This window comes from Rhineura floridana, chromosome 1, assembly GCF_030035675.1.
Source record: "Rhineura floridana isolate rRhiFlo1 chromosome 1, rRhiFlo1.hap2, whole genome shotgun sequence".
NCBI lineage: Eukaryota > Metazoa > Chordata > Lepidosauria > Squamata > Rhineuridae > Rhineura > Rhineura floridana.
The window spans coordinates 25,326,594-25,353,318 of record NC_084480.1 but is presented as its reverse complement, the minus strand read 5'-3'; the positions used below and the strand labels follow the sequence as shown (position 1 = coordinate 25,353,318).

The window sequence follows — 26,725 nt, the reverse complement described above, 5'->3', positions numbered from 1 at the left end:
TTCAGGAGGGAGGTGGGGACTGCAGCTCGGCTGCCATTGGTGGCCCGCGCAGCTGTTAAAGTCCACGCCGCTCTTTTCGGCCTGCTGTTTTCGGGAGAGAGCGACCATGGCCGTGCAGGGGGGGAGACTCGTTAGCCGGAAACCCCGCCTGGCCTGGCTCCTGGCGGGGAACAGATCCAGCCCGGCAGGGAGAGGTAAGGGGGTAGTGTTGGAGGCAGAAGGGGCTCCTGCCCACGCTGCTCGCCACCACCAGTCGCGTTTCGTTCAACGCCAGGATTGAAACTATTCGACCTGGGGAAAGTGGAAGAGCGCTCCTCTGAGGATGTGCAGAGTGCATTGTTCGGAATAGCTATCCTTCGCAAGACGGGGAGAGAGATGAAAGTTTGCAAAGTGGAAGGAGGCTTTAGGAATCAAAGAGAGGCCGCGTCGGCTTTCCTTGGCCGCCAGTAGAGGCAGGGGTTCAGGCATTGAACAGCCCCCTCCCTCTCAGATAGAGTCCCACGGATAAGGAAGTTGACCAGACAATTGCCGTCATTTAAAAGCAGCAACTCTAGACAAGTCCTTTTCAGACGATAATGCAGGTTGGAGGCGGGGCCAGGGCCGCTCTCGTCCCCGAAAGGGGCCGTTTTGGAGGTCGCGCTCCTGACCCGCCCTCTGTCTGTTCCTTTGAGGCCGGGGAGCCGTCCGAAAGAACTTTAGTCAGCAAGAGCGCGGTTTTGCGATCATGAATTCGGCATACAGCGCACACGGAGGGAGAGATGCTCTGCGTCTTTTCCTCAGCTGGTACTGAACAATCGAGAATAAACAAGAATTACTGGGTACGCGGCGATGACCATACTTATGAAGAGCCCTGCCGGCTCATGTGTATCCAAAGGGCCATGTGGCCCAGCATCCTGTTCTCGCAGTGGGCAACCAGTTGCCCGTGGGAAGCCCGCGGGCAGGACTTGAGCACAACAGCACTCTCCGCTCCTGCGGTTTCCAGCAACTGGCTTTCAGAAGCATATCTCCTCCAACGCTGATGGTAGCTTTATTCTCCATGTAATGGTCTGCCAAGCTAACTGGCAGTAGAAAAGGCAAAGCTAAGAAAGTACTTCTTCACACGTAGGCATCATTGATTTATGGAACTCACTGCCACAACGTGGGCTGAGGATCGGCCCTGTGCCTGCTGGCATAGTTGTAGCTAAATCCTAAGCAGGTTTACCTGGAAAATAAAATCTGGCTATGTTATGGAACTGCTTAGAGATTTTTGGAATATTAAGTGGTATATAAATGCTTTTAAATAAGCAAACAAATAAATAGTCAATGAGACTCCCAGGTGGAATGGCCAGATGCAGCAGAAGACCTGGCTCGTTGACCTTAAATAGCCAGGTAGAAGAAGTAATTTCAGCAGCAGTAGTTGTTTGACATATACACTGCACCTGGTGAGCTTTCCTCTTCTACACATAAGAACATAAGAAGAGCCTGCTGGATCAGACCAGTGGCCCATCTAGTCCAGCATCCTGTTCTCACAGTGGCCAACCAGGTGCCTGGGGGAAGCCCGCAAGCAGGACCTGAGTGCAAGAACACTCTCCCCTCCTGAGGCTTCCGGCAACTGGTTTTCAGAAGCATGCTGCCTCTGACTAGGGTGGCACAGCACAGCCATCATGGCTAGTAGCTATTGATAGCCCTGTCCTCCATGAATTTGTCTAATCTTCTTTTAAAGCCATCCAAGCTGGTGGCCATTACTGCATCTTGTGGGAGCAAATTCCATAGTTTAACTATGCGCTGAGTAAAGAAGTACTTCCTTTTGTCTGTCCTGAATCTTCCAACATTCAGCTTCTTTGAATGTCCACGAGTTCTAGTATTATGAGAGAGGGAGAAGAACTTTTCTCTATCCACTTTCTCAATGCCATGCATAATTTTATACACTTCTATCATGTCTCCTCTGACCCGCCTTTTCTCTAAACTAAAAAGCCCCAAATGTTGCAACCTTTCCTCGTAAGGGAGTCACTCCATCCCCTTGATCATTCTGGTTGCCCTCTTCTGAACCTTTTCCAACTCTATAATATCCTTTTTGAGATGAGGAGACCAGAACTGTACACAGTATTCCAAATGCGGCCGCACCATAGATTTATACAACGGCATTATGATATCGGCTGTTTTATTTTCAATACCTTTCCTAATTATCGCTAGCATGGAATTTGCCTTTTTCACAGCTGCCGCACACTGGGTCGACATTTTCATCGTGCTGTCCACTACAACCCTGAGGTCTCTCTCCTGGTCGGTCACCGCCAGTTCAGACCCCATGAGCGTATATGTGAAATTAAGATTTTTTGCTCCAATATGCATAATTTTACACTTGTTTATATTGAATTGCATTTGCCATTTTTCCGCCCATTCACTCAGTTTGGAGAGGTCTTTTTGGAGCTCTTCGCAATCCCTTTTTGTTTTAACAACCCTGAACAATTTAGTGTCGTCAGCAAACTTGGCCACTTCACTGCTCACTCCTAATTCTAGGTCATTAATGAACAAGTTGAAAAGTACAGGTCCCAATACCGATCCTTGAGGGACTCCACTTTCTACAGCCCTCCATTGGGAGAACTGTCCATTTGTTCCTACTCTCTGCTTTCTGCTTCTTAACCAATTCCTTATCCACAAGAGGACCTCTCCTCTTATTCCATGACTGCTAAGCTTCCTCAGAAGCCTTTGGTGAGGTACCTTGTCAAACGCTTTTTGAAAGTCTAAGTACACTATGTCCACTGGATCATCTCTATCTATATGCTTGTTGACACTCTCAAAGAACACAACAATTAGAAGTTGCAGGAACTCTATCCCCTTTGCATCTGGTCATCCAGCTCCTGAGTAAATGTGCATTAGGGTCACAGCCTTAAAATTCATGGAGGATAAATGGGTCTGTTTTCCGCTACTAGCTGGGATGGCTAGGTGGAACCTCCATGTTCAGAGGCAGTATGCCTTTTAATGCCAGATGCAGGGGGGCAGGGTAACAGCAGAAGTGTGGGATTTGGATGGGTGTGATTTTGGGGGACTTCGAGAGTTCCTGCTTTGATGGGCACCTAACCTGATCCAGCATGGCTCTTTTAAATTAGAATCTTCCGTCTTTGGGGGGGGGATAATCTAGCCTTCATTTCATTTAGTCATATCCCAATCAATGACTTAACTATGCCACCCGCATAAGTCTACTTAAGGCTGCAGTCATACCCATTTACTTGGAGTTGGTCCCATTGAAGTTGACAAGTTTTACTTCTGAGTAGACATATATAGTGTTGCAAGGTGCCTAAAGGGAGTTTAGGTGCCTAAAGGGATGAGTATCTGTCCATTTAAGCCTTGAATGGGAGGCCATGTTAAAATCACCAAACGTAACTTGGGGTTATGGTTGGACTTGGTGGCTGGTGGCTCCATGCCAGTGGCACACTGGAATCCACTCCAGGTTTTAGTCTGAACTTCAGCACCTTGGTCAGCTCCTTGAAAGTTCTTATTAAAACTGAAGCGGATTCCACTGGTTTGGAGCCACTAGCCGTCACTGCTGCCAGCCTTGTAGAGAAGGCTTGGCTCCTCCCCAGCCCAGCAATCCTGAGAGAGAGATACTGGATTGGAGAGAAAGCAGAGACAGGTGGAAGAGGCAGGACTGGAGGAGAGAGTTGGACGAGAAAGTGGCATGCAGCAGATGGGGCTCTGGGGGGGGGGAGAAGCAGGTGGGCATCCTGAGCTGACTGCCCTGGTTGGAAGAGAGCAGGCAAACAGCCAGCTGGCAACTTGGGACCAGGAAGTGTAGAATGGCTAGCCCACTGCAAAGGCCAACTTGGGCCAGAGCATGACCAGCACGTCCTACAGAGAGTGGGGCTTTCAGGGCGAATGTCCAAGTTGCCTACTCAGGATCATGAGCAGGAAGACCCCCAAACCCAGCAGGACTAGCAGGATATGTTTTGAAATAAGGGTGTTTCCACATGGCATGGCATTGTGGGCTTGGCACTATTCTTTCATGCACATTTTTCACAGCATTCACGTGATGATGTTGCCCTCATCCAAATGCCATCCGATCTCCCTCCCCCTTAATCCAGATTTACTGTGTCCACCATTTTTTTTAACGTATTGGATTTTCTGCAAAAATGGTAAATCCTAATTAAATAGGAAAATAAAATGGGACAGTGTTTTGATAAGGAAGACGCTGTGTGGATGTTGCTGTGCAAAACGTGCATCCATGCGCTGTGCAGAGTCTACAGGAAGTGCTCTAAATTATGTAATACGCATTACCAACTGCAACCTTTCAGTCCAGAGTTTAAAATGACTTAACTGTACTGCTGCCCACAGAGACTTCATTTTGAAACGTGCACGTGCATTTGCAGGTGCTGTTTTTCAAAGGTTGGAGGCATATCCAATGTTTGTCAGACCCCCTCAGTCCAAACATTCATACTGCAACTGCTCTCATAACTCCCTTGCAGAAAGGGAAAGAGGCAATTTTAAGGCCACCTTAGAGGACTCGGTACACATAGGGGGGGGATCACTGTGCACACAGGGTTTTTCTGTGCCACTTTTGCTTCTATTAAAGCAAGCTTCTCCACCCTGGTCCCCCTCCAGTTGTTTTGGACTACATCTCCCATTAGCCCTTACCATTGGCTATGCTGGCTGGGGCTGATGGGAGTTGTCGTTCAAAACTTCTGAAGTGCACCAGGTTGGGGAAGCCTGTGTTAGAAGGCTGGTTTCTGATGCCAGTGTGATGTAGTACAGAGACCGCCAACATGGTGCCCTCCAGAGGTTGTTGGACAATAACTCGCATCATCCCTGATCACTGGACCTGCTGGCTGTTGGATGTTGCAGTCCAACAACAGCTGGAGGGCATTGCGTTGCCTACCCTTGGTGTAGTGAACAGAGTGTTAGACTTTGGACTGGTTTTAATCCTTGCTCAAGCATGAAACTTACTGGGTGACTTTGGGCCATTCATTGACTTTCTGGCAAGCCTACTTCCCAGGGTTGTTGAAGATAAAAGGAGGACCTTATATTACCCTGACCTCCTGAACTGAGATAAACATGTAAATTTTTAAAAAAACTTATACTGTGGGTTGGTTTAATTCTGTCTTTCCTGGAAAGGAAATGGGCCACAAAGAATCGGAACTATAGCTGCAAGATTGCTAAGGAAGGGAGGGCGAGAGCGCCAATCAAGTTCTGATGTTTTTTTTAAAAAAAGCTTTCTTATATGTAAAGAGGCTTCTGCATCCTGTTATCTAGGGAGTCTGCAACTGTGTGAGAGGACTTACAAATAGAGCATGTTGATAGTTCTTCCACATCACACTAATTCGCTGTCATACTCTTATAAACAGACATGCTGGAGATTAGCTCATTTTGATGAGACTGATGCAGCATTGTTGCCAGAAGAAGGGAATAAACTGCCTTATGCCATGGGTGCCTGCAAGATTCAAGAAACATGAGGAGGAGGAGAATCGTAGAATAGTAGTGTTGGAAGGGGCCCATGAGACCATTGAGTCCAACCCCCTGCTCAATGCAGGAATCCAACTTAAAGCATACCCAACAGGAGGCTATCCAGCTGCCTCTTGAAGGTCTCCAGAGTTGGAGAGCCCACCACCTCCCTAGGTCATTGGTCCCATTGTTGTACCGCTCTGTTAGGACGTTTTTTTTGTGATGTTAAGTTGAAATCTGGCTTCCTGTAACTTGAGCCCATTATTCCGTGTCCTGCACTCTGGGACGATTAGGAAGAGATTCTGGCCCTCCTCTGTGTGACAACTGTTCAAGTACTTGGTGCTATCATATCTTCCCTCAGTCTTCTCTTCTCCAGGCTAAACATGCCCAATTATTTCAGTTTCTCCGACAGGACCCCTCCCGTGTTCACCACCCTGTCACGGTCCCACCTCAGGGTCCTGGTCTCTTAACGATTCTCTCACCAGCCCTAGCACAGATCTCTCAAGATCCCACTGCTAGGCACCACCACCTGACACTCTCTGTAAACAATATTACCTTGAGACTGTGCCTTAGTCTCCTCCTGGCCTATTGGTACGTTGTGTCTGGGTGCAGTTCCAGGCCTCAACCCCCCTGTATCATTGTGCCTATAATGGTTACAGCCCTAGGTTGTTTTGGATACCTGCTGATGTTACACTATCTCTTCACTGCTGCCACCATTGATACTGTTTCCCCACTTTGGTATATGTCCTGCCCACATTTCTGATCTGTGAAACTCAGCCAAGGATCAGGTATTTTGGTAAACCAAGAACTATTTATTTATACAGGGAATAACAAGATTATTTAAAGGTTCAGTCAACATGTTTGTGGTTTCGTAAGATGCATTACTCTTTATATTTCTTAGTCATAGATAACCCGCCTCACTACCCGCCTAAATCCAATCCACCCAACAACCCTCTCCAAAAACTCCTCTCAGAACTGTAACTCAGAACAACTGTCATCCTCTCATTTATACCTTCAGACACCCAGCAGCTCAGCCAATCATCACACAACATTCTTCAACATTCCAACCCATGTACTCCCCCCTCTCACTCAGTCTACCTACCACATACACTCTAATAAACCTGCACTTACCATATTTACAGTATTATATTTACAGGGACATCACACTCTCCTCAAAGGGCTTTGTTTCCAGTCCCCTGATCATCAGTACATCTCAGGTAGCTCAGTGAGCCATGCTATGTGCTAAAGGGCAAAGTATCCACCCATCCTCTTGCATTGTGAGTAGATAAACTTCATGCAACTGATTCTCTTTCAAACTGTCTTCCTAAGAGCCCCAAATGAGAAGAACGCCAATAGGGAAAGGCCCCAGCTCAGTGGTAGAACATTGGCTTTGCATGCAGGAGGTCTCAAGTTCAATCCCCAGCATCTCCTGTATGAAATCCTGGAGACCCATGGCCAGTCAGTGTAGACCAGGGGTGGGGATCTTATGGCCCTCCAGATGTTGCTAGACTATGACTTCCATCAGCCCCAGGCAGCATGGCCAATGGTGAGGGATGATGGGAATAAGAGTCTCGCAGCACTGAGGTTCCCCTATCCCTGGTGTAGAAAATACTGAGCTGCATGAACCAAAGGTCTGACTCATTATGAGGCAGCTACCTACATCCCCCCCCTCTGGGGGGAGAGAAGTGTACCTCTGGATGACTACCTGCCATTGCTTCTCCACCATCCAGAGCTTCCTACTTTCCTAAAATCAGTGACTGCCTGAAGACATCTTCACTGCCGTTACTGGTCCTGCAACGTGCAGGGTTCTAGGATGCATGGGCACATTCTCAGTTTGTGTAGGAGATTGGTGAGGCCCAACAGCCCTGGCTGGAAACCCCTACGAACAGTAATTGTGCCCCTTGAATGCATCTCAGAATCTTCTGTTAGATGCCCGGGGTGTGGACAGATCATATGGATACCTAAATACACAATTGATGTGAAAAGGGTTTCCCAGGCATGGAAGCCTGCCTTAGGATACACTCAGCTCTTCCCCAGCCTTGCTCAACTTTATTTCCTGCACCTTTCTGAACATTAGGGTTGCCAGGTTCATGGCCTGATGCTGTATCTTTAGGAGAAGAGAAAGTCAGCCAAGTGCAGGTGTTCTTGCAACACTGTAATGGGAAAAACCATAAGGTGGAATTCTCCCTTCCCCCTGCACACGTTTTAAAGATACAGAAGACCTCTTGGGGCCTCCAACACTGATAGGTTTTGATTATTTTAATCATTTGCCATTCTTATTAGGCATATACAGGCAACAGGAGCTGCAAAACTGTTTCTCCTTGCAATCAAAAATGCCTCCTTGTGACTTTGTACCTGAACAATATGAGGTAAGTGTGTGAGTTGCGAGTCCTGTTGTGTCTGGATAAGCTTTTGGGGGGATGTTACTAGTTCTCAGCAAGGTTCTGTGCACAATGCACAGGCATGGTCTGTTCGATACAGACTAACTCTGCAGTGCTATATGTGCCTGCTTAGAAGCACTGCATTTAATTGAACTTACACTCATAGATAAGTGCATGTAGGATTGCCGCCAGTGATGTACATTTTCTGAGAAATTTTGAACTGGAAAATGTCACTTTACACTGATACCTTGCGATCTAATTTAACATGATAATTGTACTTGAATTCAGTGAGCAAAGCTAAACACCTTGAAATGGCTATGCTTATTTATTATTTACTTATTACATTTATACCCCACCTTTCTTTTCATGGTAGAAACCCAAGCCGTCTTGCCTAACATTGAATTTGCAATTGGCATCCATTCATTCTTACTAATGAATTTAGGAAATAGATTTGTTTTCTGCAGAAAAATAAGGCACTAGAATTTTTTTCAGAATTTTTTCCGTTTTGGACAATTTCCCACCCCACCTCTCTGAATGCAGCCTAAATTTTTTGCACGTGGGTGCCATTGAAATCAATGTGAAAATCATGACTTGATTAACTGATTTCAGTGGAAGTTTACTGCAACTAACTTAAGCTGCAAACCTGTAGTCTACTCAGATGGCTTTAAAAAGAGATCACACGTATTGATGGCTAGTAGTCACGACAGCAATATATCAAGGTGGCTAACCTGTAATTCCCCAGGTTGTTGTTGGAGCCCATACCTGGAGATGCTGGGATTGAATTTAGAAGCCTCTGCATGCAAACCAGATGCTCATCCACTGCGCTGTGGCTCCTTCCCTTTGATATTCCAGTATCAAACGCTGTATGTATTATATGCCTCCGAATACCAGCTGCTGGGGAATCACAGAAAAGTCTTATTGCTCTCATGTGACTGGCTACTGTGCTGGACTAGATGAGCCTTTGGTCTGATCCAGCAGGGTTGCTCTTGTATTCTTAATCAGAAGTAAGCCCATGAGTTCAGTGGAATTTACTCTCAAGTAGGTGAGCATAGGGTTGCAGCCTGAGTCTGGCTCCAACCCAATGCATTACCGCCGTGGTTGTACATATGGCTCTATTTTCACAGTGAGGCAGGGACATTGTGGAGCACTTTCTATTCAACCCAGATCAGCAGACAAATGTTTCAAGGCTTTACTAGCTAGTGGTTCCTGATAGAGTCTGATGCCTCAGTTGATCCATGAAGGTCACATCTGTAGAATGGAAATAAATCTGTGGATGACTTTTAAATATCCTGCTTGCAGTCCTATCCCTACGAGTACATGCTGAAGATCCGCAAGCAGAACCTTTCTCCATCCCTGTTCACTGCTTACAAGAAACCACTGCTGATCCATCAGGGACACATGCAATGGCTGTTTGACTATGAAGGACGTCGGTACCTCGATTTCTTTGCTGGAATTGTCACTGTTAGTGTTGGTCACTGCCACCCGTAAGTGTGACATTAATCCCACTGTTTAAACTGTAATCTTTACCATGGTCATAGCCCACAGGGAGCAGTGAGGGCCATTTGCAAACAAGTAAGGGATTTGCTCTGGTGTTGCAGTGGATCTGGATGCTCTTCCTACCATTGGCTTATCTACTCTGAAGTCACAGATGGTCTGTGCAGCTTCAGTCCAGGTAATCGAAGGCCAATGAGAGACTTGGAGAAACCCTAAAACTCTTGGTTACAGACAGCTCTAAGCTAATGAAACTCCTTACCAGCCACAGCAGGCTACATAACAGAAAAACAAACTCTGAGACTGGACCCTGAAACAAGCCTTGATAGCAACTCTGTCCTCATAGCCATCCTTATTAATATCATCAGCATAACAAGCAAATTAGTCTTTAAGATACTACAGGATTTTATGAGTTATAGGACAAAACCTCCCAGTTTCTCATTGGCTCAGTTTTGGTGCCATTCCTATCGGCACTGGGACACTTGAGTTCAGTATTAGAGGGGAGTGTTACTGCCACAAATTGGATTTAAGACTTAAATCATCCTCATTTTCAAACTTATCCAGGAAGGTAACAGCAGCTGCCCAGAAACAGCTTGGACGCTTGTGGCACACAACCAGCTTGTATGTGCACCCAGCAATCCAGGAATATGCAGAGAAATTGGCCTTGCTGCTTCCAGATCCCTTAAAGGTATGATGATTTCAACAGTGCGAAATTTCCATTTGAAAATTATGAGTTATGGTGATTACCTGAGAGCCAGAACAGTCAAACACAGATGTAATTTCATTTTTTTAAATGCAAAAATTATATTGCAGAAGATATAGTGTGGTGTAGTGGTTAAGGTGTTGGACTATGACCCGGGAGACCAGGGTTTGAATCCCCACACAGCCATGAAGCTCACTGGGTGACCTTGGGCCAGTCACTGCCTCTCAGCCTCATGAAAACCCTATTCATAGGGTTGCCATAAGTCGGATTCGACTTGAAGGCAGTACATTTGCATTTGCAGATCCTTTGTATTTGCTGTCTGTTGGATTGTTAACTGTACATCTGAATAGGTTTGTGTTGACTTTGGGCCTTGTCTCTAACACTACATTCTGATTAAAATCTTTGTTCTAGGTGATTTTCTTAACCAACAGTGGTTCAGAAGCCAACGACTTGGCAATGTTAATGGCAAGGATTTTTACACGCAACTTTGACATCATTTGTTTCAGGTAGCTATTACATCTTGTGCCTTGTGATCTGCTTTCATGTTCCATATAGGGGTGAGCAATCTCCCTTCTTCCATACCTGCCTTAAGAGATATTTATGTCGAAATTTTATTTATGCCATCTTCTGCTGCAAATTACTTTTTAATTCCACTAGAATGAAATACTATTTGATTATGTATCCTCATCTGTTTTTTCTAGAATGTGTTACGCTGCTGGCTGGCCATCCTTTTTTAGGGCATATTGCTGGTCAACAGCCCAGAATGATCCTGTAATGGGAGCTAATGGTTATGATTTTTTGCCTTATTGTTGTTGTATTTGAACTTATATACTGCTCTTGTCACAAGTGACCTCTTAGCAGTTTCCATGCAAATAAGTCACATCATTACAAATTGGTCACATCATTACAAAATACAATCATACCACAATTAACATAATTAAATATCAACAAATCAATAATATAATATAAAACCATAATATATCAATAATAAAACTACAAATCAATACTCCCAAATAATCTAATCAAGACCATAAAGCTAGAGAAAGTGGTTCATTTCCATCAAACTGTTAACTCCCAACAATTGCATGGCCATCCATGCCTCCAGAAGGCTGGTCTAGCAAAACCTGAGGCAGTGCTAGTATACTGAGAGCCAGTGTGGTGTAGTGGTTAAGGTGTTGCACTACGACCTGGGAGAGCAGGGTTTGAATCCCCACATAGCCATGAAGCTCACTGGGTGACCTTGGGCCAGTCACTGCCTCTCAGCCTCATGAAAACCCTATTCATAGGGTCGCCATAAGTTGGAATCGACTTGAAGGCAGTACATTTACATTTTGCTAGTATACTGGAGCCTTTAGGTCTTCTCTTCCATCTGCCTCCTGCCTGGATTGATATACCATTACTATCCTCTCTGTCTTCTGCTCCAGCTGCTCACCTGCAGCTGATAGCTACAGGACGAATGTCCTTGTGTTCTCACCCTTGTCATGCCCAAGCTTAAGTACTATAGCTGGGGAGGCAAACCTCCCCCCACTTTTCCACCAAGGAGCCCAGCTGCACCTCTTTCCATCTGAGCACACACCAGCCCCACCTTATGAAATACCTATTGAAAATTCACACTTTCTTCTGAAATATTGGCTTGGAATATTGAGAGTTATACAGACCTGATTGGGAGGGCCTGGTGCCCGTTAAAGATGCCAAAGAGTAAAGATGAGCCACTGAGAACCTGGAAAACTGGTTAGTTAGGAAGATTTTGGTGCAATTCAGAGAAGATTTTTTATGTAGTTCGTAAGCTTGCCTTTTTAATTTTTCTTATTCATTTCTGATTTGTGAAGAGATTAGCAGAGAGATTGTTAATCAGAAGGGCCTGAAGGTGGTGTTCTTTCTACAGAGGAGGCTACCACGGAAGCAGTCCTTACACAATGGGCTTGACATCTATTGGAACTTACAAATATGGATTGGCCAATGGATTTGGCTGCCAAACGGTGAGGTTCCTTTTGTTTCTTTCCATGTCTATTGCACAATGAACATTTTACTTGCTTGGCTTTTCTTAAATTGAATACTAGACACAGTGTTTTCAGTTTAGTATTAGAGAAGGCCATTGCACCCACACCCCATTTTTCTTTCAGACGTGCGTTCTCTTGGTGTAGTGTAATAATATTCAAGGTTTTGAGTCACTCTGAGCTCTTCATCATGAAGAGTGAGAAAATAACTCCATTTTCAAGTGGAGTCTATACAGGGACAACTGAGACAAATAGTGGTAATGAGAGAGGAAGTTCTAGGCTTAATGGACAATATAAAAACTGACAAATCACCGGGCCCGGATGGCATCCACCCGAGAGTTCTCAAAGAACTCAAAGGTGAAATTGCTGATCTGCTAACTAAAATATGTAACTTGTCCCTCGGGTCCTCCTCCGTGCCTGAGGACTGGAAAGTGGCAAATGTAACGCCAATCTTCAAAAAGGGATCCAGAGGGGATCCCGGAAATTACAGGCCAGTTAGCTTAACTTCTGTCCCTGGAAAACTGGTAGAAAGTATTATTAAAGCTAGATTAACTAAGCACATAGAAGAACAAGCCTTGCTGAAGCAGAGCCAGCATGGCTTCTGCAAGGGAAAGTCCTGTCTCAGTAACCTATTAGAATTCTTTGAGAGTGTCAACAACCATATAGATAGAGGTGATCCAGTGGACATAGTGTACTTAGACTTTCAAAAAGCGTTTGCCAAGGTACCTCACCAAAGACTTCTGAGGAAGCTTAGCAGTCATGGAATAAGAGGAGAGGTCCTCTTGTGGATAAGGAATTGGTTAAGAAGCAGAAAGCAGAGAGTAGGAATAAACGGACAGTTCTCCCAATGGAGGGCTGTAGAAAGTGGAGTCCCTCAAGGATCGGTATTGGGACCTGTACTTTTCAACTTGTTCATTAATGACCTAGAATTAGGAGTGAGCAGTGAAGTGGCCAAGTTTGCTGACGACACTAAATTGTTCAGGGTTGTTAAAACAAAAAGGGATTGAGAAGAGCTCCAAAAGGATCTCTCCAAACTGAGTGAATGTGCGGAAAAATGGCAAATGCAATTCAATATAAACAAGTGTAAAATTATACATATTGGAGCAAAAAATCTGAATTTCACATATACGCTCATGGGGTCTGAACTGGCAGTGACCGACCAGGAGAGAGACCTCAGGGTTGTAGTGGACAGCACGATGAAAATGTCGACCCAGTGTGCGGCAGCTGTGAAAAAGGCAAATTCCATGCTAGGGATAATTAGGAAAGGTATTGAAAATAAAACAGCCGATATCATAATGCCGTTGTATAAATCTATGGTGCGGCCGCATTTGGAATACTGTGTACAGTTCTGGTCTCCTCATCTCAAAAAGGATATTATAGAGTTGGAAAAGGTTCAGAAGAGGGCAACCAGAATGATCAAGGGGATGGAGCGACTCCCTTATGAGGAAAGGTTGCAGCATTTGGGGCTTTTTAGTTTAGAGAAAAGGCGGGTCAGAGGAGACTTGATAGAAGTGTATAAAATTATGCATGGCATTGAGAAAGTGGATAGAGAAAAGTTCTTCTCCCTCTCTCATAATACTAGAACTCGTGGACATTCAAAGAAGCTGAATGTTGGAAGATTCAGGACAGACAAAAGGAAGTACTTCTTTACTCAGCGCATAGTTAAACTATGGAATTTGCTCCCACAAGATGCAGTAATGGCCACCAGCTTGGACGGCTTTAAAAGAAGATTAGACAAATTCATGGAGGACAGGGCTATCAATGGCTACTAGCCATGATGGCTGTGCTGTGCCACCCTAGTCAGAGGCAGCATGCTTCTGAAAACCAGTTGCCGGAAGCCTCAGGAGGGGAGAGTGTTCTTGCACTCAGGTCCTGCTTGCGGGCTTCTCCCAGGCACCTGGTTGGCCACTGTGAGAACAGGATGCTGGACTAGATGGGCCACTGGCCTGGTCCAGCAGGCTCTTCTTATGTTCTTATGTTCAGGTGGGTTGTTTTTATATACACAGATATCTTTTTATCGCTAGACAGTGGCCTGTTCATGTAGATCAAACTCTCTGTTGGTGGCCAAAATATGTTGTAGTTGAAGTTAGGCTATACCAGCATTTTGATAAGTACATATTTCAGATCAAAATGTGACCTCTTAAAAGAAAATAGCATAAAATTCTGGCATTTTTGGTTAAATACATCCTGTCGCAACACCTACATCTCTTCTGTCTTCTCAGACAATGTTGCCTGACGTTTTTCGTGGTCCATGGGGAGGAAGCCATTGTCGGGATTCTCCAGTGCAAACAATTCGAAAATGCACCTGTTCTCCAGGTTGTGCGAATGAGCAAAATGTTGATTTTCAGAGGGGAAAGAGAATGGTGTCATTGTGGTTAAGAGCTGTACATATGGACATCTACAACCCCCTCATGCAGAGCCAGACCATTAATTCACCAAGCTTAGTACTGACAACAGTTTTCCAAGGCTTCTCCCAGCATTGACACATGATATCCTTTAACCTGAGGTCTGGTTTGAACTTGGCTCTCCCTGCATGTAAATCATAACTCTTCCCTATGAGGGTACTGGATTGCTATATGTCAGCTGCCATCTCCATTCTAGGAACATAGGAAGCAGCTTGTACAGAGTCAGACCATTGGTCCATCTAGCTCAGTACTGTGTACACTGACTGGCAGCAGGATTCAGACAGGGGATGCCCTCCCAGCTGTACCTAGAGATGCTCTACCACTGAGCTATGGCCCTTCCCAATGACAAATATCATTTTCATCCCATTCTTCTCCAAGGTAAGTTAGGTGAAGAGAGTCCATGGTCACCCATCAAGCATTGTGGTTGGGTAGGGATTTCAAATCTTAAGTCAAACATTTTTAGGCACTGCCCCACATTGGCTGTTAGCCTCTTCTGTCCCAATCTTTAATATGAGGTTAATAGTGTCCTACCTTGCAGGGTGGGTATAAGGATTACTGATTTAATGTATCTGAAGTGAATTTAACAGTTTAAAAGAGATTATGATGGAGAGGTTGGCTTTGAGTATTTGCTTTTAAAAGAAAAGATTATGATGGCTTGATTTTGGCAATTTATGTTCTTTGTAAGTAAGTACTTCATGATGAGGACTGGCTATGAAAGCTTGCGGGGTTGACTGGGGTTCAGGGTGAAGAACTGGCAAATTTGGACAGCAGTTGAACTTCCCAAATTGAACACTAATTGCAATTTTTAAAGTTGCAGGTGGAACCTGCAGCAAAACAATAAGTTCAATGGCACTTACTTCCAGGTAAGTGTGTTTAGGATTGCAGCCTTATTTTGCTACCACAAATCTTGTACAGGAGAAATATCAAATGGCTAATACGTTTAAAAGCAAGCTCATTCATCTGTGGTATGATTGCTGTAGGAACAGCTGTCATTTCTGTAGCTTGTAAAGATATTTTCCCCTACTTGTTTTAGGCTGCAATCCTATATCTGGGAGTAATCTCTGATGAACTCAGTGGAACTTGCTTCTGAGTTGGCAGGCATAGTAGGAGTCTCCTCTTCAAGTTTTAGGTTGGGAATAAAGGAGGAAATGGATGGCATTTGTGTCTTTGTAAGTTCCCCATTTCTGAATACCTGCATTCTGCCAGCCTCTGATCTTTGGACATGATGTGAGTGGTCAGACCTGCCAAGGTCCTTCAGATGGTACCAAAATGCATGGTGGCTATTTTATTTTTTCTAGAGGCGGCATTAGAAGCCGCCCTTGGCCCCCATTGTATTTGAATGTTTTGCTTTCTCTCCCCCCACCAATATACAGGCTCCTGCCATGCAAAGGACCAGTACATTGAGCAGCTCAAAGACACTTTCAGAACTTGTGTTCCAAAAGCCATAGCTGGATTTATTGCTGAGCCAATTCAGGTAAGTGGTTTTCTATTTGGCCCAATTCTTCAGCACTGTATTACAATGGACTAGCTTGTACATAATGCTAAGCCATGGTTTGTTTACTTGAAGTGTGGCCTGTTTGAGCTTGCAAACCCTGCAGACTAACCATGCTTTGTTTTCTACCAGCAAACCAAGATGTGAAGCCATGGTTTGCTGGTAGTTTACAAACCATAGCTTGTTTTTAACTATTGTTTAGCATTAAGTCCAAACCCAACAACCTTGCATAACTATAGTTTGTTTGGCCACATCAGCTCAAATGCCTGGTGAGGTGCAGAGACAGAAGGCAAAAGCAGCTGGAAAACAAACAAGCTATGGTTTCTTTGCTCATCTGTGAAACAACTTGTGGTTTGTTGAACAAACCATGGCTTAGTGTTATGTGCAAATGCAGCCAGTGATGGCTAGTTCATAATTTGCCTACCATTTAAAAATGTTGGTTTCTGTACCGTGTTTGAATCCTTCGCTAACTTTGTTTTACTTTATGGGAGAAGATATTCCAGAATGCTTAGCATGCAATCGTGTGCATGTCTACTCAGAACTAAGTCATTTTGAGCTCAGTGGGGCTTACTTCCAAGAAAGTGTGCATAAGATTGCAATTCAGTTGGTGAATGGTCAGCTGCAGACATCAAAAGAGTTAGAACTGTTACCCAATAACCCCTCTTCTTAAAACACAATTCAAAGTAGAAGGAAGCTACTCAAAATATGGTCCAAATCTAGACACAAGTCAGAACTCTCATCCTTTTATTACTATGTTCTGCTGAATATAATGCATTGTATTCAGCGGTGGCTTTGCTGTGGCAGAAAGTGCTTTGCTCGTACAAGTTGGGGCACTTGGATCCTGCTGATTCCTCCCTGCGTAGCCAAAGAGCAATGATTCTTTGTGGATTCAGAGGCACTGATCACACAGATGGGTTGAAAGTTAAAGGTTTTATTTAACTACTAAGAAGAGCATACAAGGAAAGTCAGAAAAATGATTATAAATTTTACAATTTTACTGCCTAGGAACCCTCAAACTGATAGCGGACTGTCCAAGTGGACAGCTTGGAGACGGCCAATATGATACATAGCACTATCCTAGGATCTCTGGTCTACACTGAGTTCCAATACTGGAGGGATTTGCAGGGCATTATATACCATTAAATCCTAATTAATCATACCTGCTGTTTGGGTTATACATCAATGCTTATGACAGCGTTTATACATTTACAAGGTCAAGACCATGATTACTTCATGGTGAGCAGCCAAGGTAGATAACCGACTGGCTGTCTCCCCCTTGTATCAGTGCCAGGTGGACACAGTCGGATTATGGTAGGCTTATCTCTTGAGAGGAGATAAATGGCTAACATTCCCAGTCTCTGCTCAGCAGTGTCATCTCTGCACTTAAGTACTATTTTACAGAATAATAAGCATTAACCTCTTATGTGCCTTTGGACCGGAAGGATCTCTAGGCATGAAAGGAGCAAGTGTGGTTCACTAAAGCTAAACTCCTTGGTGTACACCCTTCTTCCATAAAATCTCAGTATATTCCCCCAAAAAGCTGCTCTGGAGAGTTGGGGGACCCCCAATGGAATATGGTCCAGAGGACTGTGGCATGGAGAAAGGGGGAATCAACAGCAATCAGGTGCTCCAACTTGCACAAGTGGAAGCGCTGTTCCTCTAAGCTAAAGCCGCTGTTGTCCACAACCAAGTGTCTTTTTGTGTTGGTACTTTTGACAGGGTGTCAATGGAGCTGTTCAGTACCCCAAGGGATTCCTAAAGGAGGCTTTCCAGCTCGTGCGTGAAAATGGTGGCGTGTGTATTGCAGATGAAGTGAGTATTTGAGCATAATTTCCCCATCCAAAGATTTGTGCACATTTGTTTTTTTACAAAAATATGAGGACAAAATGGGAGTTGTTGTTATTGTTATCGTTGTTGTTGTTAAACTTCTGTCCTGCCCTTCCTGCCAGAAGGAGCTCAGGGCAGCAAATAAGGGACAGAACTCTAAAAGCATCTTGAAACATCTTTAAAAAGATGTTTGGAGGGCTTCTGTTGTGTAGACTTCAGTTCCTCCACCGCTTATGTGCTGTTTTGTTTTAAACTTTTATATATTTTGTAATCTTTTGCTTTTTAATTTTAATTTTTATTAACTCTTAGAAAAGCGGCTAACAAATTAAATAAATAAATAAAAATCTGTACAAACCTCTTAAACAGCAATTCCGACACAGACGCAGACTAGGGTAAGGTCTCTGTTTAAAAGCCTTGTTAAAAGAAGGAGTTGAGTTACCTAGAATTCTGTACACGCCTCTGTTTCCATGGGAAATAACTTGGTGTGTGGGTATGTCTGTATCTTTCTGAAGGAGATGTGCTTGTGCAAAGTCTGGCCCCACCCATTACTGGAGTGCAGCTCCCAACAGCTTTCCAATGGGATAATGCAGTCTTTGGTCCAAAAACAGGTTCCCCATCACTAAACTAAACAGATTATGATGAAGAACTGTAGCTCAGTGGTAGAGCATCTGTCCTGCATGCAGAAGGTCACAGGTTCAATCCCCGGTATCTCCAGATAGGGCTAGGAGAGAATCCTGTCTGAAATCCTGGAGAGCTGCTGCTAGTTGATGTAGACATTACTGGGCTAGATTGACCTATGGTGTGACTCAGTATAAGCCAACTTACTGTGTTCCTGGGACTTGGCACAGTGGGCATCTTCTTCATATATTGTGAACTTTCAGTAAGAAGGTCACTCTTCTGTTAAAAGCAGCATGTGCCCTGCATGTAAACACGCCTTCACATGAGCCTCTCACATGCATACATATAGCGGGATGCCCCAGTTGCAGAGGATTCCTACAAGGTTGTACATGTGGTGAAGCACCCATGTGCGTTCATCATATGTGGCAGTGTGCATACTGGGTACACGCAATTTCCTATACAGAAATGATACCTTGTCTTGTGTGAACTAGCAAGCCTAAACATATAAAGCAAGTGTTTTTGTTGTTTTTATTTCTTATTTGTAGATTCAGACAGGGTTTGGTCGAACAGGCAGCCATTTCTGGGGATTTCAAGGACATGATGTGGTCCCTGACATTGTAACTATGGCGAAAGGAATTGGCAATGGCTTTCCAATGGCGGCCGTTGTCACGACAGCAGGTACAAGTGGCTTTCATAATTGAAATGTATAAGTCTTCAATAATGAGATCGATTTTGCTGGAGGGGTTGAGTTTTAAGACATACTGCATCGTCCTAGGACTTGGTGGCCTGGGAGATACTCAAATGGCTGTTCTGCATTTGGACATCTTGACTACTTTGATTGGGCGCTCATGAGTGAGAATGAGTTGGTCAGAGAATTTAACAAAAGCTTTTTAATGGTCTTTAATAACTTATCATTTTCCTGATAACTGGGAACCTCTCTCCAGCCTTTGGAATGCAATATCCAGCTAGGGAACAGAGAAACCACTCAGAGCCTGCTTTCTTCTAACATGCTCTGCTTATATATTTGTAAGCAAAAGAAATATTCCAAAGATGGCATAGGTCTGAAGTGCACTCCCATTCACAGAAAGCCAAAGTGTAAACCACTGTCTCGAAAACTTTAATGGATCATAAAAATGCGGAGTATACATAACAATACATTTTAAATTGGAAGATTGATAAACAAGAACACTGTTTATAATGTTGGTTGCTTGGTAGCAACAAAGCTGTGTGCTTTCCACACTTTGCAATAGCACAACATTTCTGGTGCCAAAAACTGCAGGGTTCACTTAATTCAGCATTCTTCAACCTTTGGGTCCCCAGATGTTGATGGACTACAACTCTCATCATACCTGACCATTGGCCATGCTGTCTGGGGATGATGGGGGTTGTAGTCCAACAACATCTGAGGACCTGATGTTGAAGAGCAATGATTTTATTAACAAGCCAAATGACTTTCTGGTCTTTTGGTGTGCAGACTGTAGATAACGGATGAGTAACACTCAAGCCACAGACCTTATTTGGCCATAGTCCAAAGGCAGATTTAAGTCCACTGATTTCAATGGACTTGAATGCACATAAGTTGCATTTGGACTGTGCAAAATACTGGATAATTTTAAACGATCACAAAAGTCCCCCTCCTCCCAACAAAACCCACTTTGCATGGAAAGGTCTTTTGATTACAGTCCAAAAATAAGTCCCAGTGACCGCTATGAGACTTCTAAGAAATCCACGCAAGACTGTATAGTCTGATGTTCCAGTCCTTTGACCCACTATGCTAAGACCCTGGTGCATAGGATTTCCTCAGGGCTCCCACTGTTGTTTTGATTGAGAGCTCTCCTTTTACACTTTACCTAGGGCAATAGCTGCTGCCTTTAATTGTTGGTTTTATTTATTTATTATTTGATTTATATCCCGCCCTTCCTCACAGCAGGAGCCCAGCATGGCGAACAAAAACACTAAAAACACTTTAAAACATCATAAAAACAGACCCTAAAATACACCAAAACAAAACATCTGTAAAAACATTTCTTTAAAAAAGCTTTCAAAACATAATATTTTTTTTAAAAGGTTAAAAACATTTTTTTAAAAAAGGTTTGAAAACATATTAAACAGCAATTCCAACACAGATGCAGACTGGGTTAAGGTCTCGACTTAAAAGGTTTGTTGAAAGACGAAGGTCTTCAATAGGTGCCTGTCTAATATTTAAGGAGAGGGAATTCCACAGGGTAGGTACCGCCATACTAAAGGTCCATTTCCTATGTTGTTTAATGCTTTAATTTTTAATATTTAATATTAACATGCTTTGTAGAGATTGCAGAAACGATGGCTCAAAGCCTGCACTTCAACACATTTGGAGGAAATCCTGTGGCTTGTGTAATTGGATCTGCAGTCCTGGATGTAAGAAAATTACTGTGATCTGTTTCTGTCTTTATGGGGTCCATTGGGTGGGGGCTGAGGGAAGTTGGAGTTCAGCAATATGTGGAGGGCCACAGGCTCTCCAGCCTTGCTATCATATGTAAGGAGCTTAGGCTCTTTTCCAGCTGACACTCAGCATTCTGTGGCTTCTGGAGACCACTGAGCATGCACAGCCCTCACTGGGCTCTCATCGGCTTTTTCTTTTTCTTTCCATTACAAACTTGGATACTTCTACAGACCTATCTAAGTATACTTGGAAACCACTATCTGATTTGTAGATTGCCCTGTTACTCTTCCAAATACGCATTCGACCATCTGAGTTCACTATTGGTGTGTGTGTGTACACACTTGTAGTGTTGAGAAATATCCGTCTTCCTCAGATGAGGTCTCTCTGTATGATAGCAACAGAAATCAAACTATTTCTAAAATAATGCTCCCCCGCATAACCTTTTCCCTACCCTTGTCTCATTTTTTTCATTGTAGATTTAAGACATTACCATCAGTATGTTCTGTTAACATTCATAGTAGTGGCGTGCCAGCTTAAATCCACTTATTGCACTATTTGTTTTAGAGTTAAACGTGCCTGGTCAATGCTGTTTCAGAGTATTTGATGATTTCCTGCGTGGCTTTTGTGTGCTTAGATGATAGCAGAAGACGGCTTGCAGAAAAACAGCAAGGATGTGGGGACTCACCTACTCTTAGAGCTGGCTAAGCTGCGCGATGAGTTTGAAATCATCGGAGATGTCCGTGGCAAAGGCCTTATGATCGGGGTCGAGATGGTCAAGAATAAGGTCAGGAATGCACTTTGTGTTGGGCTTGAATTGTCTGGATTGTGGTACAAGCAGCCTCAGGCTATAGGATCTGTCTTGGCTCTGGCACTGTTGCAACAAAGGGCTCACTTCACAGCCTTGCTATGGAGGCCACTCAGAATTATCCTCCAATTGTGCATGCTGAGCCCCAGTGCTAGAGCTGCACTTTGGAGTTGGTAATAAAGAGAAAGACGCTGGGTTTTAGATTTAAAATTTGGCCACACCTTTATTCATGATTTACAAATGATCAGTGAATTGGGGGGGGAACCCTCTCTTTCTCTGCTCAACTTTACCCAAGGAATAGTTGCAGGAAGCCAGATTTCAATTGGACATTAGGAAAAACTTCCTAACTGTTAGAGCCCTATGACAATGGAATCAATTACCTAGAGTGGTAGTGGGCTCTCCGACACTGGAGGCATTCAAGAGGCAGCTGGGCAGCCATCTGTCGGCAATGCTTTGATTTGGATTCCTGCATTGCGGAGGGGGTTGGACTTGATGGCCTTATAGGCCCCTTCCAACTCTACTGTTCTATGATTCTATGAATACCTGGCTATCCTCATGCCACAAATGTTCCTCGTGTGCCGTGCTCCAAGGCTGAGCCTCCTACGCTGCTGAAGCTCTACGCTTTGCCATGCAGTTAGTCTGAGAGCTGGTCTCTTCTCCACCAGCTGCCCAGATCCCTGGCCAACCACAGGGCACAGCTGCTGACGAGAGGCACCTCCCCAGCCTTGACCAAGTCTCTCTGTGCTCAAGCATTAGGACCAGTGCATGACTTCACCCACTTATGGTGCTCCCTCCTCTTCTTCCTTTTCTGTTTGATCTGACAAGTTGTGATGATTATTTATAGAGGAGCAACTGCAAGGAAGGCAAAAAATACCCCCATGCTCATTGCCAACCAATCAGGATGGCATAAAAATTAATTCCCCTGCCCCTGCTCAATAGGGCAACAGCTCTGTTATCGAATGGCGGGGAAGTGATCGTGCTGCCGGCCGCCACATGAAAGAGGCCAGGCCGCATGGGATGAAGCTTTACACAGGACTTTCGAAATCGTACAATGGGCCCGGAAATCCCAGGCATTGCAAGATTTCACCCTGAAAGTTCTGCAATTATCTGGGAAGGCTCCTGGGCATAGTGGGACCCGGTCTCCTCCAAAGGAGGGAAGAGGACTGTGCCACCTCCCTTGGCCAGTGCCACCTTCCCCAGCATGCATTGCCATGGATGGGTGGGTCTTCTGTGGATGGCAAGAAAGTGTCAGACACCCGTCTTATAGATGCTGCCCTAGGAAGCACCATCATGGCAGATCAGCTTTAGAACCCTTTAGACGGCAGATGGAAGATTTAGAAACAACCCGAAGCAGTGCCTGCATTTTGGCAGCCCCCACCTACTGGTAGGGTAACCTGCGTTCCTGAGCACTTGCTTGCAGGGAAACAGGGCTGGTACCGTATTCTCTTTGCAGGGATGGTGTTGCTAGGCCGTGAATGCCCTTTTGCAACCAAGTGGGGGAGATGCTGCTGCGCTGCTGCTGGTGGTGGCTCAGGAGCACCAGATGATTCTGATGCTTATTGAACCTTTTCTGAAGTCAAGAGGCTTTTGCCTGAGTTTGTGGCTTTTGGGACCAGCACAACAGGCTGCAAGTCTGGGCATGTGCATGTGCAGTTATGCAGGTTTTGTAGGCAGTTTACCTGTCTTCTGACTGGTTGCTGATGATTTAATGGCTTCTGTCATGAAAGGCTTAAAATGTGGAATCAAACTGGGAAGCTAGACAAGAACTTTATTACCTAACGAGAACGGATCAGCAACAGGCAACTCTTGACTCCACCCAGATAAAACTTAAGTCCAGTGCCACCTAGTGGATTAAATTTTATAATGATCCTTTCCACAGAGCTTCATGTTGGTCATATGTTTTAAATTAAAAGAATCGAGAGAGGAGGAAGAAAATAAAATTTTGTCTTTCTCCCTAGGAGACTTGTGAGCCGCTTCCCGTCGAAGAGATGAAGCAGATCTGGGAAGACTGCAAAGATATGGGAGTGTTAATTGGGAGGGGAGGACTGTTTTTACAGGTAACCTAATTTTTCTTTTTGTTAAGACGCTTTCAGCTTCTAAAGAGTGATGCAGCAGCAACATCTAAGTGTTGAAAAAAGGCAGATACCACTGACGCTGAACCTAAGGAAATGTGACCTGAGCAACTCTTGCTTTCAGAGACAAGCAGGATAGCCTAAACTCAGCACTGAGTCATGAAATAGGCTCCAACAGAAAAAGAGAGCAGGGAGGAAATGCTTGTCTCTATGAAACATGAAAATAGGAACATTCTGCACAGGAGTTGATAAACAACTGCCCAGTTTTATTTAACCTGTGAACTGCAGGAAGCTGCTTTATACCAAGTCAGACAATCTTCCCATCTAGCCTAGCATTGTTTGTTCTGACTGGCAGCAGCGTTCTAGGATCACAGTCAGATGCTCTTTCCAATCACCTGCTGCCTGATCCTTCTAACTGGAGATGCAGTAGCTGAATGGTAAGCCCGAGGTTCAAGCCCTGACGTCAGGCAGCGCTGAGAAAAGAATGACACTATGGAGAGCTTGCCAGTCTGTGTAGGCAATACTGAGGTAGATGGACCGATAGTCTGACTTTCTAGTAAGGCAGCTGCTTACATTCTCTCTCTCTCTCTCTCTCTCTCTCTCTCTCCCCCCCCCCCTGGCTCTTCCACGATTTCATAGGTTTCCACTGAAATCAGGTACAGGGCCGGCCCTTCCATGAGGCAGAGTGAGGGAAAGAAAATGTGTTTTTGTTGGATTTACAAAATTGAAAACTTGAATAAAAAGTATTTAAAATTAATAATAATAATAATAATAAAAGGCAAAGTGTGGCGGTCGCCTCAGGTGGCACATGCTGGTGGGCAGCAGTGGCAGCCCCGTGGCTGTTCCTCTGAAGTTCCCCAACCATTCCTATGTGAGAGAACATGTATGTCTGCTACATGACCTGTCCTGGCCCTTCTAACTTACTGATTCAGGTGCCGTATACTCGTGTTACCATTCGTCAATCCAGTCAGCTTCTTGACAGGAAACAGGGAGGGGGGGCACCCTCCTGTTCTTTGCCTCAGGCAGCAACATTTGGGGGGGGGCAGCTCTAGCCATCAAGATATGGCCTGTTTTTTCCCCCTGGAAACAGCTGTTCATAGTTCACAAACATTTTGAATACTGGCTTCTATATTAGTCTCAAGGAGGTGTTCAAATTTTTTTTAAAAAAATAGGCCATCAGCAATAAAACCACAGTAGAGTTTTGAAATGCAGCAGAAAGCTAACGGACAGAGGCAGACCATAATAATATTAAAGCAGCAGCAAAAGGGACTGGAAGAGGTGGCCTGAGCTCAGAAAACAATACATTTGTATTGATGTACATTTTCCTGAAACTTAGCAAGTTCCAATGGCTTAAAAACAGTATCCAGCTTTCTAGAACTTTGACTGTCTCTGCTTATTTATTTTGGCAGAGGTCAGTTTGGTAAACAAAGCATATAGCCATGTTCTTTTATACCAATCTAATAAGGATGGCCGAGGGGTCAATCCTATGTGATGCAGGGCTGGTGACCACTGCATGAGTTATTTCCTCTTTTCTTCATAGACCTTTCGAATCAAACCTCCAATGTGCATCACTAAGGAAGACGCAGACTTCGCTCTGGGAGTTTTCCATGCTGCTTTAACAAGGCACGCAGAAAGAACAGCAACTGCAAAATAGCCTCCCGTTTGCCGCATTGTGCCGAAGAACATCCATCTCCGCAATTAAAATGACCCAGCTGGCAGATTAAAACTGTTTTACAGGTTTTATTGTATATTCCATTTGCTGCATCTGATGCACCAGCTTGTGAACAAAGTTGGCATCATCGATAATGAGCTTCAGGAGCCAACTTAAGACTCGCTTATTTCAACAAGCCTTATGAACCTGCTTTATAGGTTTATAACCTTGTCAGGTGACCCATTTTCATATTGCAGTTTTTTTAATGTATTCTGCTTGTTTGTTTTTGGTTTTCACTGAGATTCTGTACGCTGCATAGCTCTATTTTTATAGGTGTTGGTAATACAGAAATGAAATAATAAAATCATCCCCGCTGCCATTGGAACTGCAGCTACCAGCATCTGGAGTGTGACAACAGTTGCCATCCTTTAAACAGAAGGGGGAATCCAAATTGGCTAGCACATGTCCATAAGGGCCTAAGCGAGGGCCTGAATCCACTTAAAGATGCCTTGTGTATTGATGCACCCTGGTCAGGATTGGGCTAAATGAGTAAGGGAGGCTGGCAGGGGGGGAATAGACACTTTTACCATGTAGGACATGCATGTTGTTCATTTAACAAGCGCTATAAATAAAACTGCATTGTAAAGTAAAATAATTTATTTCTTCCTGTACATTTTTTTTCTTTACACGTCTTAGTAATTAGGAGGAAGATGCTCTTTATGAGTGGTGTATCTGTGCTTTTCTTTGAGGGGGATGTAGAGAGAAGAGGAGGTGTGTAAATGTAGAGCCAGTGAATGGACTAGGTACAAGCAGCTGTTACAGAAGGGCCGGTTTAAAAAAGAAAACCAATGAGTATCACCAAGTGTTGTACAATTTAAACACGGCCACACAGTTCCTGGCGGCGCCGGGCACAGGAGTTTCCAGCCAGTTTAATTCATGGTACAAACCCTGCATCTCTTTTGGGACAGCAAGGAGCCTCAGCTAGCGATGCGCTACCAACGGATCAGCAGTTCTTATGCACATCCCTATTATCTGTTCCTCCGTTTTTCCCTTTTGCTCCTGCTGCTGCTGTTACTGCTACTGGCTCCGTTGATGGTCAGCTCTTGCGTTGCTTTGGCGTGGCCCGTCGCTTTTAAATGTTCAAAGAGTTTGTTCCGCGACTGAAATTCACAGCTGCAGGTAACACACTGGAGAGGAGCTTCATGCTGGCAGGAGCAGACAGCGGGGCAATGATGAGAAGAAAAAGGTGCAAGCATTTTGTTAGTTATTCGCACAACCTTCCTTGTTTGCAGATAGTACAAAGGGAACTAGGAATTTTATTTATTATTTCAACAATGTATACACTTAATTACAGTCATCTCTAAGCCTTGTATAGGAGACTCACTTCACATTCACACCACACATTTATTCCACTATTATTCCACTTTAAACAGTCGTGGCTTCCCCCAA

The 26,725-nt window shown here is 44.3% G+C and overlaps 2 protein-coding genes across 3 annotated transcripts in view; one reads left to right on the top strand and one right to left on the bottom strand.

Moving 5' to 3' along the window:
- On the top strand, window positions 1-25,931 carry AGXT2 (alanine--glyoxylate aminotransferase 2). 2 transcript variants are annotated; one of them, XM_061616145.1, is made up of 14 exons: window positions 1-194; window positions 7,696-7,781; window positions 9,093-9,277; window positions 9,849-9,972; window positions 10,399-10,493; window positions 11,873-11,966; window positions 14,207-14,300; window positions 15,763-15,863; window positions 17,601-17,693; window positions 18,872-19,004; window positions 20,635-20,723; window positions 21,383-21,532; window positions 23,512-23,610; window positions 25,166-25,931. In XM_061616145.1, exons 1-14 carry the CDS (start codon window positions 107-109, stop codon window positions 25,277-25,279), a joined length of 1,545 nt encoding a protein of 514 aa, XP_061472129.1. In that variant the 5' UTR covers window positions 1-106; the 3' UTR covers window positions 25,280-25,931. The 2 variants fall into 2 exon arrangements, with proteins under 2 accessions (XP_061472129.1, XP_061472138.1); XM_061616154.1 differs by lacking the exon at window positions 1-194 and adding an exon at window positions 8,536-8,656 and having other exon boundaries at window positions 7,702-7,781.
- DNAJC21 (DnaJ heat shock protein family (Hsp40) member C21) overlaps window positions 25,628-26,725 on the bottom strand; it is a 21,281-nt gene continuing 20,183 nt past the window's right edge. The window contains exon 12 of the mRNA XM_061616132.1: window positions 25,628-26,481. Coding sequence (XP_061472116.1) covers window positions 26,305-26,481 — 177 coding nt within the window. The 3' untranslated portion in view covers window positions 25,628-26,304. The remainder of the gene's footprint in view (window positions 26,482-26,725) is intronic.